Source organism: Bactrocera tryoni, chromosome 5 (genome assembly GCF_016617805.1).
Source record: "Bactrocera tryoni isolate S06 chromosome 5, CSIRO_BtryS06_freeze2, whole genome shotgun sequence".
Lineage (NCBI taxonomy): Eukaryota > Metazoa > Arthropoda > Insecta > Diptera > Tephritidae > Bactrocera > Bactrocera tryoni.
In genome coordinates, this window is record NC_052503.1 from 17,729,972 (window position 1) to 17,744,571 (window position 14,600).

Consider the following 14,600-nt stretch of genomic DNA (forward strand, 5'->3'; position numbering starts at 1 on the left):
ATACCATGAAAATATTTCTAATTTGCTGTAGATTTTTTTTTCATAATTTTCATAATTTTTTTTTCAAAACTTTTTTCATAATTTTTTTTTTCAAATTTTTTTTTTACTTTTCTCATAATTTTGTTTTTTATTTTTTTCAAAATTTCTTTCAGTCTTTTTTCCAGCATATTATACAACAAACCTACGAGTATTATTATTACACATTTTTAACCCAAAAATGGCAAACGTGTGGCAGCACACTATAATGGGTATACAAAATAGACCTACCGCAATTAACATTTTTTGAATTTTTACCATTAAAGTGAGGTTATGTACGATTATGCTTGTATTCTACAATGACACGAAGCGATATTGCATATGTCCAAAATGTTGGCTAATAAAGTTATCATTGACAAAACTAAGACAAAACGGTACAAACTGAAACTTTAATTTACGACATGAAAGGATTTATAAATAAATATTTTTGGTGTTGTTGTTTCCATTGAAATAGTCGACTGTAAATAAGAGGCTGTGACATTTTAATGGATTTCTTATTTAATTTTTTTTCTGTTGATACTCGTTGATATGTCAGTGCTTTGGCACGATTTTCCAATAGGTAATTTTCCGCCAACAACGACGCCGTCATGCACTTTTGTCACCTTGTGACAGTTGCTTGACTCCATTTGACTCTTTACAGCGCGCCAGCCAAACAAACAGGCAGGCGACCAAGCGAACGAACGGCGGAAAAGTGAACGGACAGATGGACCAAGTGACAACGGGTCATGTTGGCGGAAGCGGGTGGCAGACAGCAGGCAAGCGTGGTGCGGCGCGGTTATTTGAGTATCGAAGATATATAAATGAAAAATGTGATCGCTCGCGGCGCCTGCGCAAGACATTGCACGAGGGTTGCGGGGGAGGCAAGGGGCAATATATAAACTTAATACTATGGCAGACCAAATGGACAAATATACAATTGAAAATGTATTATTTTAAAATAGATTTTTTTCGTTTCGGTTTTACTTACAGTCTCGACTCATGCCCGCCGAGAGGCATTTCTTGAAGCGACAATATTGGCAACGATTACGATTCAAACGTATCACCAGACATTTACCATCACGCAGGCAACGATATTCGATTTGTTTTTGTATGCTGCGACGAAAGAAACCCTGCAAAATGAATAGTAAATCGGAATTAATTTAAAAGCAAAAAAATAGAAAAATCATATTTTTTGTTTTTGGTGTTTTCCTATTTCAATTGTTTATGTGTCGGTGTATGTGTGTGTGTTTGTCTCACCTTACAACCCTCGCACGAGGTTACACCATAATGGTAGCCGGACGCCTTGTCGCCACAAACTTTGCACGGCACAAATGATTTCGTAACGCTGTTGGAATTGGAGTCCGCTATGGCAAATTGCTGATCTGTAATTGTAGTGCACACGAGTGTTTAATGTTGCAGTTAGTTGATTACAAAAAAAAAAAATAAATTAAAATTTAATGCTTATAATAAAGTAAATGGTCGGTGCATAAGTCGTACCAGCGAGCATCGAAGACGTGATTTGGAAAAAATAGGTCTTGTAATAGAATTCCTTAATATGGTAACAAATTTATGGAAAAATAGCTCTTCTTAGCAGAGCAATGCATGTTAAAATCAGTATGTTGTTTTAACAGTCGATAAGAAATTTCAGGCAGGCTGTGCTTTTAGGCATCATGGGTTTACGCGTTTCAACAAATCGATTTTTTTTATTGCCTTATCAAATTCTACAACACCTCTAGACTATTGTTCTAAGTTTTCAAGTTGATCGGAGAAATAGTTTCGGAGATACAGCTTTGAGAAGTTGTGCGTTCGCGGCTAGCTAGGCTAAGTGCGCCGTCTTTAACCCGTTTTTCTCGAAAATGTGTTCTTGAAGTCGGTTGGCAAGATTTCTCGAGCACTACTCAACTGATCTTCATGAAATTTTACACAGGTCTTTGAGATATCTTTCTTAAAGACTTGGATGAAGGACTTTTTTTCGATTACAACTATTTGAAAAAATAAATGTCGCGAAATTTTATTTTTTTTTTTGTAAAAATGTCTACCAAAAATCCAATTTTCAGTATTTTTCCTTCGTCCAAGTTCTAAGTTAAGGTTTTAACAAAAACACATATTTTTTCACTTTAGATGATCCTCTAAGGAGTTATCCTGCCAAAGCAGGCGCATCTTTTTTCCGAGGGGTCACCGGAAATGGCGTCACAATGGCCGATTTTAAAATATTTCCAGAAATTCACTGTTAATAGTGTGTAATTATAATAAAATATTTCGTTTTTTATATGAGAAAAAAATTGTTGAAAAAAGGCTGTTTTTAAGCGGGGAAGCCCATGTAACCGCTTAAATTCTAAGCGGATCTATATCCGGTTTAAGATTAGTTGGTTATATAAATATAATATAAAAAAAATATCTGGTACAGAGTTGCCACCTATTCCGAAAAATTAAAATTAGCGAAATATTTCAAAATGACAACAAATAGGAAAAACTTCCATAAAATAGTCGAAAACACTAACATTGAAATACATACATATGTATGTATATGTTTCATCTGATCAAATTTGACCCGGACTGACATATGGCTAATGAATTCACTACCTTCAGAGATTTCTAGTAAATAGGCGGAAAGACGTAAATTAAAATACATATATCATCTGATCAAATTTGACCTGGACTGACATGTGACTGATGAATTCATTATCTTCACTGAGCGCTTCATGCCAGTCAATTACTTGTGTTAGTGAAAAAGTTTTCAAACGATTCTACAAAACTTCAAGCAAAATAGTTATACAACTTTTTCCAAGGTAAAAATCGCCAGAAAAACTTTTCGCGTTGTAAACAGATAGCTGCTTTACTCACACTGTTTGAAATTTGCAGTTAAAACACATTTTCTTTTTCGATTCGGCTTATGCGCGCAGTTTATATGAACCAGTTCGGGTCAAATTTGATCTTGGGTGTATAAAAAATTTTACCTAAATTGTACCATCTGATTCCATAAACTGTCCCTAAAAAGCTTTGTAGGGATCTAAATAGGCACATTATATTGTATCTGAAATAAGTTAAATTTATCCATTGCATCCCATAACAGCTCTGAAAACCAGAAAAAATAGCCACAGCATAGATCAGAAAAAATACTGAAATGACATCGAAATGCTTCAAAGCAGCCTTGAAATGACCCCAAAGTGATTGAAAACAAAATTTCAATGACACAAAAACCGCTTGAAAACGCTTTTTCTTGTTTGCCAATTTTTTCAACGAAGTTTAGCTGGAAAGTTTTAACCGAATACCTGAAATTAAATTTTTTTTAGTAAAAGCTGCGAATGCCGTGATTATTCCATACAAAAAAACGGATAACTCAGTAAACATTCTTGAAGCAAAAGGATTGTCTCAATGGATATATAAAAATATTCTCCCAAGATCCATTTACTACTTCAGTAATTCAGTTGAGTTCGGAATATAGTATTAACAGCAACTCCATTAATTACTTAGAAAAATTCGAATTATTGATTTATTAAAATTTCACTTATATTCCAAAATTGATATTCATGTTGTTATAACAAGAACCGCAATTTCTTTAATCAACTAATTGCAAGCATTATTGCCGTTTCCAATCCACCAGTGAGATTTGTGTGTATAAATAAAACCTAATTAATCAATTGGCGAAGTGCTGGCCACTTCATGTAAGTCTACAACTACATAGATAAGTATCAATGGACATACGGAAGTACACACGGAAGTACCTGTGGCAAATGTTGCTCATACGCACTGTCAGCTGCAGGGGAAAGCTGCGAAACACTTATTCACCCATGTATTACAGCATATCCGTTAGCTATGCGCTAATACATGAACGTGATTTATTTTCCACCATTAATTTTCACTTTCCATTTTTCTTCCGCAATATTCTCATCTTCCGTGTTATGCGTTTGCTTCACATCCGCGCGTGCGCTCTCGCTAGTAATTGATATTGATGTGTAATAATTCACGTAGACGTTGCTTTCTTCCAATTGCTTTTCTTGCTACTAAGTTATCGTTGTTTTTATTGTTGTATGCGTATACTGCAATGGATGTTGATTGTCATCGTGACACGTGACTAATGACAGCTCAAAGCAGTAACGAGCTTGGCTTTTGTTTTACTCTCACATGTGAATTTATGCGGTCATTTTGCTCTTTTATAGAGGCAAGTTCGAAATGAATCTGCTTTAGCTTCAATAAATTTTTTGAAACTTAGACCAATGTTGCATTTTGAAGAAAAAACTGATATTCAAAGAAATTTTCTTGATATCTTCATATTTTTATTTTGTGTTGGTGAGCTTCCTGTTTCCATCTTTTACTTTCAAAGAAATTCCCTGTCAGCTTTACCGAACATTTTTTACTACCCTGTCAATTTAATAAGCTTTAACACTTTCAAAATCCAACCAAATTATAATCAACGCTCATAAATGAAAGATATCTTAATTTTTATTAGTCTGAGATTTTGGCACGATTAATGTTGCTTGTTGTCCGAATAGCAAAGGAAGCAAAATTCAATTAACCCAACTAATTAACTAACAATAGAACCAACTCTCAAGGATATGCGGATGGCATTGTAATCATAGCTGGAAAAGAATGGTGAAGAGGGGTTGGGCTGACTATAAACTCCACGAAGACGACCATCGTCCTGTTTCCTGGCCTCAGGAAACTAACCCTTGAGAGCAGAGGCATATAGATGACTAATACTTGGTCCTGGATTCTACTATGCGGTGGAAGCAGCAAAGCTACTAAGTCACCTTTGGTTTGCAATCGGCTAGCTGGTACATCTTGACGCTATAAGCCAAGGATTGGCAGGTGGTTGTACACCATGCCCGTGCGACCGATTATTATATATGGAGCGGTGGCTTGGATTCCGAAAGCATTGCAGAATTCGGTATGACTTCAACTATAGAAGCTGCAAGGACTTGCCTGTATCTGACTGTCGGGTACACACACATGTCCGACGGCGGCAATTAAAGTCATGCTGGTCTCGCATCGCTTCACCTAGTAATTGGTCAGATTGTCAAACACTCACTCCTCCAAATGACAGCAGAAGGGTTTACCAGAGATAAGATAAACTCTACCCAACGCATGCAGTACGTAAGTGGTGAAACCATTGGCTCTTCTCCCAAGGGACAGCATTAACCAAAGTGAAAATCTTCACTAAGAAGTTCAAGGTTCCCTTCAGCAGTAAGTCTGAAAGGAACGATTCCGTTCTCAAGCTACTGCTTAGGGATAGTACACCGACGGCTCGAAAACGACTGAGGTAGTTTTCCGCCCATTTTACAAACAGGTATAAACTCGGTTCTGCTACATGGAGCCTGAAACTCCAGAATACCTGCAAAATGGCTGCACAGGATAAAGAACCTTGGATCCATGTTTCGAATGCGTTCCCTTGGTATCTCTGGATGCTCACCTCCAAATTTTACACGTGTCATTTGAAGGATAGGTTTTACTACAAAACAAATGCACTGATCCAACATAGATTTGAGACCTTGAACTTTTAGATAATTTTCGAAAAAATAATCTGTAATCACGCTACTGTTTTCGAGTAAATATGCCGTAAATGAGTGAAAACGCCAATTAAAAATGGAATCTCAAGCTTCTAAATTAGCCGAACCCTTTGAAGTTAACCACGACTTCTCAGAACTCCAACACTGATAAATAACAACCGAATCGAAATTGTTTACTCAGCTCACAAAGTATGAAGCTATTGCTGTTTCTGTCTTCATGATTTTTAAACTTAGCAAAATATGGAAATAACAGTTAAAGCAAAACCCACTCGCGGCGTATATTTGCTGATTTTTCCTCCAGCGATATTGCTTCACTCTTAATTCCATAAACCAGCCACAGCCACGTGTACGCGTGCAGTCCGCCTTCGCTGCTACTTAATTCGTGCCACAAAGTAGCATATCAGCTTTGCCCATCAAACTTTTCCTTGGGGTACTTTTCAGCATTATTGCTGTTACAGCTGTAGTAAATCCCACTTAAGTGGCAAATTTACTATTTAAGGTAAACCACGGACCATGGAAAAAGTAAAAAATCGCAACAGCGAAGGCAGACTCTTGCACAAATGGAAATGCAATACCCTGTAGGAAATCGAAAGTTACTAGTTTTGAAATGATTTGACATTGATAACTTCTTTATTTTACTCTATTTTGCAACTCGCTGGCAAATTTAGAGCTTTAAAATTTAAACTAATATAAAAAGATCTCTTCTATAACGCTTTTCCTACTTTGGAAAAGCATAAATGAGACTACTTCAACAAGGATTTTACAAACTGTGAAGATAAACGAAAGTTGTATATTTAGTTGCAGTTTTGGAATAAGCGATTGATTATACTTAATCTTGGATCTTTCCATTGAAACAGTTATCGGAAAAAGCTAGCTATCGATCGAATATATATCAAATTCAATTTGGTTATGATTCTCCGTTTGTCTTGGTGAGTGCTCTTGTATCTATGAGAATTTCAGACCAAAGTCAAATGAACCCGTTTATGTGATAAACCCCGAAAGAAAATTTGTTTGCAGTTGTACTGATTACGATAACTTTTGCGAACTATTATAAATATCCACGGCTGTCATAAGCATTTCGACCAAAACTGAATTTTTGTTTACAATTTTGTCGAGCGATTTCGTTTTGTAAAATATTTTCTACATCAGGCAAGGTTCTATTATTTCGAGGAAAATAAATAATATTTAACTGGCATTCGAATTTATTAATAAAAGGCAGTCACCTTTCTACTCGCTTCGGCAAGCTTGTGCTCTTGTCAAAAATTTGTTTCTATCTATGCTATTTATGCCAGTTAATCGGGTTTATACCAGTTGTTTGTTCGATTCGCCATTATCATGTTCAAGTGTTTAGAAAACAGCTTTTACATATAATAGATCCGGAGTTAAAAATATTTGCCTAAAAGTCTACTGTCTGCTCAACCGATTTGCGAAAATTTTCTTGAACTACTGAATATGTACGCCTCAATAATTGGAGATATGTCCTACAGGGTATCATTAACGCTCATGTTATATGCATATAATATATGAAGAGTTACGTACGTTCGCATAACATAGTTCCCTGACCAATACGCACATATGTTTGTTGATGCCCATTCAGCTGTAATTCTGTGCAATTTTTCCCGTTCGTAATTGAACCTGGGAAAATTTTTATAGCAAAACAAATGTATATATGTAAGTATGTAAGTTGGACAGCTTCGTTAACAAGAAATCGATGGAATGACTGCAGAGCGGGGTTTCGTATTTGCTGTACAGCTATTTATTTTTCTTGCGAGGCACTATTATGCTACTCTATTATGATAGGAATGCAATGTGAGATCTCTAATGAAACACTATAATTTTTGTATGATTGTAGAATGTACTTACATATGTATATAGGAATAAGAGTCCAATAAAGACATGTTTAGGTGATATAAATCTGATTAGGTAAACTACACATGCACATAAACGAAGCTTGCAGAAATCAATCGAATAGCTCAATCGAATGATTATTTCAACTTCATAGTGGTTAACTTTCGCTTTAAGAAAAATCGAGAATTTCATAGAAACAAACACACTCATATGTGATTACGAAGAGCTTGACAAGCTGGCCGACAGGGGTAATGCTCGAAAATTCAATGAAAATATGCGGCGACTAACAGAAGGTTCCAAGACCGGAGCATACTCTTGTAGAACCTCCAGAGCTGACCTGGTGACTGATGTCCAGAGCATACTGAAATTATGGAGGCAACACTTCTCTAACGTGCTGAATGGTAGTGAAGGCATAACACCAGGACTGGTGGATTGCCCAATCGTTGACGATGCAGCGGACGTTCTATTGCCCGACCATGAATAAATTCTAATAGCTATTACCGGTACTAAGAACAACAAAGCGGCGGGAGCCGATGGTTTGCCGGCCGAGCTACTCAAATACGGCGGCGATCATCAGCTTCTTTGTAAAATATGGTCGGACGAAAGCATGCCCGGCGATTGGAACTTAAGTGTGTACTGCCCAAACCACAAACAGGAAGACCCCACAATCTGCGCCAACTAGCGTGAATTAAGTCTAATCAACATCGCATATATGGTTCTATCGAGCGTATTGTGTGAACTGTCAAAAAACTGATTTAATCTTATAAGTGTGGCTTTAGGCCCGGCAAATCGAAAACGGACCAGATCTTCATCATGCGCCCAATGTTAGAAAAGACTCGTGAAAAGAGGATCGACAGCATCATCTCTTCGTCGATTTTAAAGCTGCTTTTGACAGCACACAAAGAAACTGCCTTTATGCTGCTATGTCAGAATTTAGTATCGCCGCAAAACCAATACGGCTGTGTAAACTGACGATGAGCAATACCAAAAGCTCCATCAGTATCGGGATGAACATCTCCGTGCAATTCGATACCAAACGAAGCTTCAGGCAAGGTGACTCCCTGTCGCTCGACTTCTTCAATCTACTGCTGGAGAAAATAATTCGAGCTGCAGAACTAAATACGTTACAACGTTAGACCAGATATCTCCTGTCATCAAACAAACAGTCGCCGCACTCTCGACTTGGCTCCCACGTCACTGTTGACAGTCATAACTTCGACGTTGTAGATAATTTTCTCTATCTTGGAGCTCGCATTAACACTAACAACAACGTCAACCTTGAAATCCACCGCAGAATAACTCTTGTCAACAGGTGCTACTTCAGACTGAGTAGGCAATTGAGAAGTAAAGGACTTTCTGAACAAACAAAGACCGAACTGTACAAGTCACTCACCATCCCCGTCTTGTTATATGGTACAGAGACATGAACAACGACAACAGCTGATGGGTCGGCGTTACGAGTTTTCGAGGGAAAGGTTTCGAGGATGATTTATGGTTCTTTGCGTATTGGCAACTGCGAATACCACACTCGCTGAAACGATGAACTGTACGAGATATGCGACGATATTGACAGATGTAGTTCAGCAAATTAAGAGACAGCGGCTATGCAGGTTAGGTCATGTCGTTCGAATGGACGAAAACACTGCAGCTTTGAAAGTATTCGACGAAGTACCCGCCGGGGGAAGCAGAGGATGGGAAGGAATTCCACTCTTTTGGAAAAACCGGATAGAGAAGGACTTGGCTACAAGTCCCACAGTTGTCAATACATCGTGCTGAAATTTTGCACACGTCTTTCTCTCTCTATCATTCGGAACCGCCAATATCGCACCATGATGTAACATAGTTTCCAAACCAGCGGACCTATCAAAATCAAGTCCTTGTCTTATCTCCACGAAACTTAACACGAACTATTATCCAAAGCAAAGGTCCATTTTCCTAAGAAGTTCCTCAGATCTAATTTAAGCCCTGGTATGAAAAATATTTTTTTGGACAAGATATCTTCACGGCATTTGAATCCAATTATTTTCCAAGAGAAAGGTAAAATCTCCGTATATATTGTTCGGATCGGATCACAATCAAACTTATGAATCAGAATAATATGCTTATAAGAAAAAAACATTTTTTTTGCGAAGAGTTTGTTTTTAGTTTTTGTTGAATTTAAAGAAATGTGTTGCCCAAAAAGGATGAAATTAGTCAAAACATCCTTTTAGTCTTCATATACCTTTGAGAACACGTCAAAATAGCCGACTATACTACAAACTGATGAAACTTAGCATGTGGCATAATACTTTATTGTATTTCTTTGATTTTTCTACTATTGTAATAAAAATCCCAACTTCCTGTATTTCAGTTTGTGCGAGTTGTTGTCGACAGACACGTCTCTGTATTTCCCCGCTCGTATTATTTTCAATTCGTCATGCAATCCATCACACATTGGTACCTTGCAATCGCATACGCGGAACACGTAACTTTTACTCCCACGCATGCCGTGTTCAAGTATTGCATATGCCCAACATTATGCATGTGGCATGCCCCAAGTGAGTTGCACACAATCGTCCATTGAACTCGGAAAGTGGAAAATCGCAAATCACAAAATTTCGCAACCAAACACACATAGGCGCACATACTTATATATTTACAAACTTACACACAAAAGTTAAAAATGCAATAGAAGTAAAAGGCAACACTGGTAACTGTAGACTGGTTTGTGAAAGGGAAAAAAGTTGCTTTCAAAATCACCAGAGAAAAAACACTCACCCACACAACAAATTGCAAACAAAATAGAAAAACGGTAAACTAAAATCACTTTTTGGCTGTGGAAATGGACATCGTGCTGATCGAGAAACTCAAAACTCACAACTCCCCCGAGGGAACGGATTAAAAAAATATAAAAATAAAATAATGAAACAAAATATGAAAAAAGTTAACGGTCTGCTGCCCTTTCAAAGATTGCTAACATTGCACAGTGGTTAAGGTTCGCATAAGTTGGTGGTAAATTTTTTTGGAACAAAAGTTATTTTTATTAATAAATTTAATGTGGCAACGCTCAAAATTTTTTTCTAATATTTTCTGCTTTTAGTCTTCGCCTTTAATTTGCTAATCACATTTTTATATTTATTTAATGTTTAAATTTATATAATGTAATTAATTTAATTTAAAAATAAATTTATACAGGTGGCTACATTACACAACTTTACACTTTTTTCTTTCTCTTAAAACTGTTAATTTGATAGCCAGATTGTAAAAAAAAAAATATTTTTCTTAACAAGTTTATATAATTGGAAATTTTAAATAGGTGGCAAGGCTTCTTAAAGATATGCATATGTATATGTTACTACCTGAAAGGAACTTTAAGCTGTAGGTTGCTTCCTCGGTCTCCAGACTGAACAGTGGATCACTTGTTCTTGTTGTTGTTGGAGCGGCAGAATTTCGTTTCGTTCCCACGACAGTCGGGCCTACGTAACCGGAACGGACCCGGATGTTTTTAGCCGGTCAAGGACTGTCAACTCGGCCGATTTCTGCCGCTACAACAGTGGGTCCTATGCGTGGAGGCAGTGAGCCCAAAAGTGTTTTCTTTAGGCGAAGGATAAAAAAAATGTTATGTTTTTCCTAATATGACGAAAGAAACTCTCAGCTAAACTTGGCAGTAAAAAAAATATATTTTGTTCGAAATCTGCAACAGAACCAAGCACTAAGCATGTTTTTTAGGTATGGTAACAGTAAATATTTTTACAAGTGGATCCGTTTGTTGTTGTCACCTTTTAGAGCAAGAGAGTGTGGGTTCGAAAAAGAATTTAAGGCGTTGAGTATAAAACTATCTATGAAAGTTTCTTTTTCATGTTTTTTTTGGAAGCTGGATGCTTAAACTCTGTGATCAAATACGACCCGGACTGTTAAAATGTCTATATTTTCACGTATTTTAATACAAATCTTTACTATTGCCTTCAAAATAAGCCTTTTCTGCATACACATTGTTATAAGCCTCGACTAGGATAGCCTTCAGTGCCTTCAACGAATTTTAGTTTTTCGTTTTCGAATCATTTTTAAAGCGCCATTTGCCAGATTCTTGGAGAGGTTCGACGTCTTATTCATAAATCCATGTCTGGTCACTAATACTACTATTATATTTTTAATGATGTAGCGTCTCCGCTACTTTTTCAAGCCTCTCTTTTGAAACCATTACTCGAAGTCAGTTTTGCATAAGATTCAGGTCTTGTGATAAATCAGATGCCAATACGATAATTTTCAAAGACTGTTTCCTTAATCTTTTTGATATTATTGACATTAGCAGAGCTAGATTTACGACTCGCATAAGGTAAGTTCTCGATAATTTCACGACCTTCACAGAATGTTTTGTGGCACTTAAACGCTTGCGTTCGTATTAAATGTTTTATTGATTCCTTAGCCGCAATTCTTCTGGAAACACAAAACTTCAAACAAATTCGATCAATTATTTTTTATGATACAAATCGTCGGACGAACTTTTCGCGTCGTAACCAAAAATGATTTTTCGGAAGGATCTCGGTTTGAAGGTTTAGAAAACCCAAATCGTGCAAGAATTGAAGTTGAACGATTATCAAAAGCGTCAAACGTCCTGTGAATAGACCTCAAATGAGATGGCTACCCATCCGAATTTTTACAAGACCATTTTGTTAGCGATGAAGCTCATTTTTGGTTGAATGGATACGTTAATCAACAAAATTGTCGCTTTTGGAATGATGTTAATCCACAAGCCATGATTGAAACGACGTTACATTCTCAAAAAGTCACTGTTTGGTGTGCTCTATGGTCAGAGGGTTGTTTTGATCCACATTTCTCCAAAAATGAAGCCGGCCATACAGTCATTGATTAACACTATTGAGCCATGATTAATGACAGAATTGGTGGATGTTGATGTGGAGGACCTTCGATTCAACAAGACGGCGATACATGCGAACGAAACAATCAATTTATTGAACAAAACTTTTGTTGAGCGCATTATCTCCTCTCGTGAACCTCTGCTGTAGTCTTCAAGATCGTACGTTTTAACATCGTTATAGCATTGACAGACGGCAGCGTTAAACCAGATTAATTGCATTTTTCGGAATTAATTCAGGAGTTACCACAGCTAACTCCGTTGCTGAATCCAAAAATAACTCTCAAAATTTTAGGGAGTTTGTGAGATTTTCGTTGGCAACATTGTTAAAAATGGCCAATTTTCATCTATGTGAATGAAATACAAGCAACCCTGACAGCTAAATTCTCAATATAATATCAATAAAACTTCTATGTTATTATGCAGTTTTAAAAATAATGTGTTGATATGTTTTTGTAATAAAAAATGGTTTGGTAAAAATTGGTCGGCTAACAACCGTAATGTTTATCTTCTATCAATTTTCATTGAAAATATTATAAAAAGGACAATGAGCTATTTATGAGAGTTTCAAACTCGCATAGCTGCCGTCTGTCACCTACAAATTTTGATCTGATTAAGTGCGCAGTTAATCCGGATTAACGCTGCCGTCCCTCAAGGCTATTAGACTAATTTTTGCGGGCATATGTGAAGTCGTCTACGCAGATAAGATTGAGACGATGTAATCTTTTTAATTTAAATTCCATAACACCTCCAGAATATGGTCCTAAATTTTCATATTAATCCGTCTAATAGTTTCGGAGATACAGCCTTGAAAACTTGTGCGCTAGCGGCTAACTGAGCTAAATGGCAAAGTGCGCCAATTCTTAAAAACTTGGACGAAGGCTTTCTTTGATTAAAACTACTTGAAAAAAAATTTCTCGTAATTTTAATTTTTTTGTACAAATTTCTGAAAAAATCCAATTTTCAGTTTTTTTTTCGAGGGGTCACCGGAAATGGCGTCGCAATGGCTGAGTTTAAAATATTTTATTTTCCAAAATTTTCAGAATTTCTTTGTTAATAGTGTATGTTTGTAACAATAAAAAATTCTAATAAAATATTTAAATTTTTATATGAGAACGAATTATTGAAAAAATGTTGATTTTACTCGAGAAAACCCATGTAACCCCTTAAAGTGAATATTTGGCACGTTATTTCTGACATACGCCCCAATCATAGCAAAAAGTGGTCGAGTTTGGCCACTCGGCTGGAATTTATACGAGCCACCGTGGCTGATTACTTGCACGAAATCATTTTCAAAACATGTCTTTATAGTATAAGTAAATTCTTGGCAGTGTATTTCTTCTTGGAAATCTTGTCTAAAAAAAAGACCCTAAACCTAAACTAAAAATATCTAAAAAATATTCGACAATATTTTATGCGATTTTCATCACCGAACTCCAAACAAATTATACGCATTTTCCATTTCGCGTCAATTTTTAGCGCAAACGACACACTGTACTTTGGCAAAATCAATGCTGCACTCGTGTTCGGCCCACGGCGACTTCCGTCTAATGCCACTAACAACAATCAAAATGGCAGTGGTGGGCACGAGTAACTGCCGAAAAATTTGAATTTCAAATGAAAGACACACTTTGGCTGCGCCCCAACAAAAACAACAACAACTGCGAATACATATGCACGCCAACAACAGCAACATGCAACAGCGCAGCGTGGCAAATGCCATAAGGATAGCGAAAAGCGAAACTTATATGCAGCAAAATAACTGCAACTCGTGTGGCAAGAGGCAAATGAACTGTGGTGAATGTCGAGTGTGTTGCAAGCAAATGAAGGAACAGTGGAAAAGCCACACCTACAACCCGTCGCAAGTATGTACATATGTATGTATGCATTTGAGTTAACGTCGGCTGACAGGCAGTAAAGCGAGCAATAACAGCATACCAAAGTGCTGCCACACAATGCTAAGTATGTGGCAAGTAGCTACATTCATGTTGCAAGCAATTGTTGCAGTTGCATTTCCTTTTCATTGTTGCTTATCTCGACGAATGCATCGGCTACGACGTCCACCAATTCAACCGAACTCAGTTCTTGCCACAAACCGCACATGCATACAAACGTGTGTACATGTGGTACGTGTTGCAGCCACACAGCACCGCTTGAATGCAATGCCTCTCTGCACACACATTTTGTGTACACACACAAATACACCATCACCGCCGTTGGCGTGGCTTTGTGGCGGCGGTTAGGCGCAGCCCTTTTTTGTGGCAGCCACGTCGCTCTGCCTAATCTGCATAATGGAAACATTAGAAACCGTTGTCGTACTCGCTGCTGTCGAAGTACATAAAACAACAACAACACCACCAACAACATCAATGGTT

The 14,600-nt window shown here is 37.1% G+C and overlaps 1 protein-coding gene across 2 annotated transcripts in view; it reads right to left on the reverse strand.

Moving 5' to 3' along the window:
* The window catches only part of LOC120778048 (ecdysone-induced protein 78C), a 228,769-nt gene that overhangs the window by 159,574 nt on the left and 54,595 nt on the right, over positions 1–14,600 (reverse strand). For both annotated transcript variants that reach the window (XM_040109723.1, XM_040109724.1), the window contains 2 exons: positions 1,273–1,397; positions 1,004–1,145 (listed from right to left, as the gene is read on the reverse strand). In XM_040109723.1, the coding sequence (XP_039965657.1) occupies positions 1,004–1,145; positions 1,273–1,397 (267 nt within the window). The remainder of the gene's footprint in view (positions 1–1,003; positions 1,146–1,272; positions 1,398–14,600) is intronic.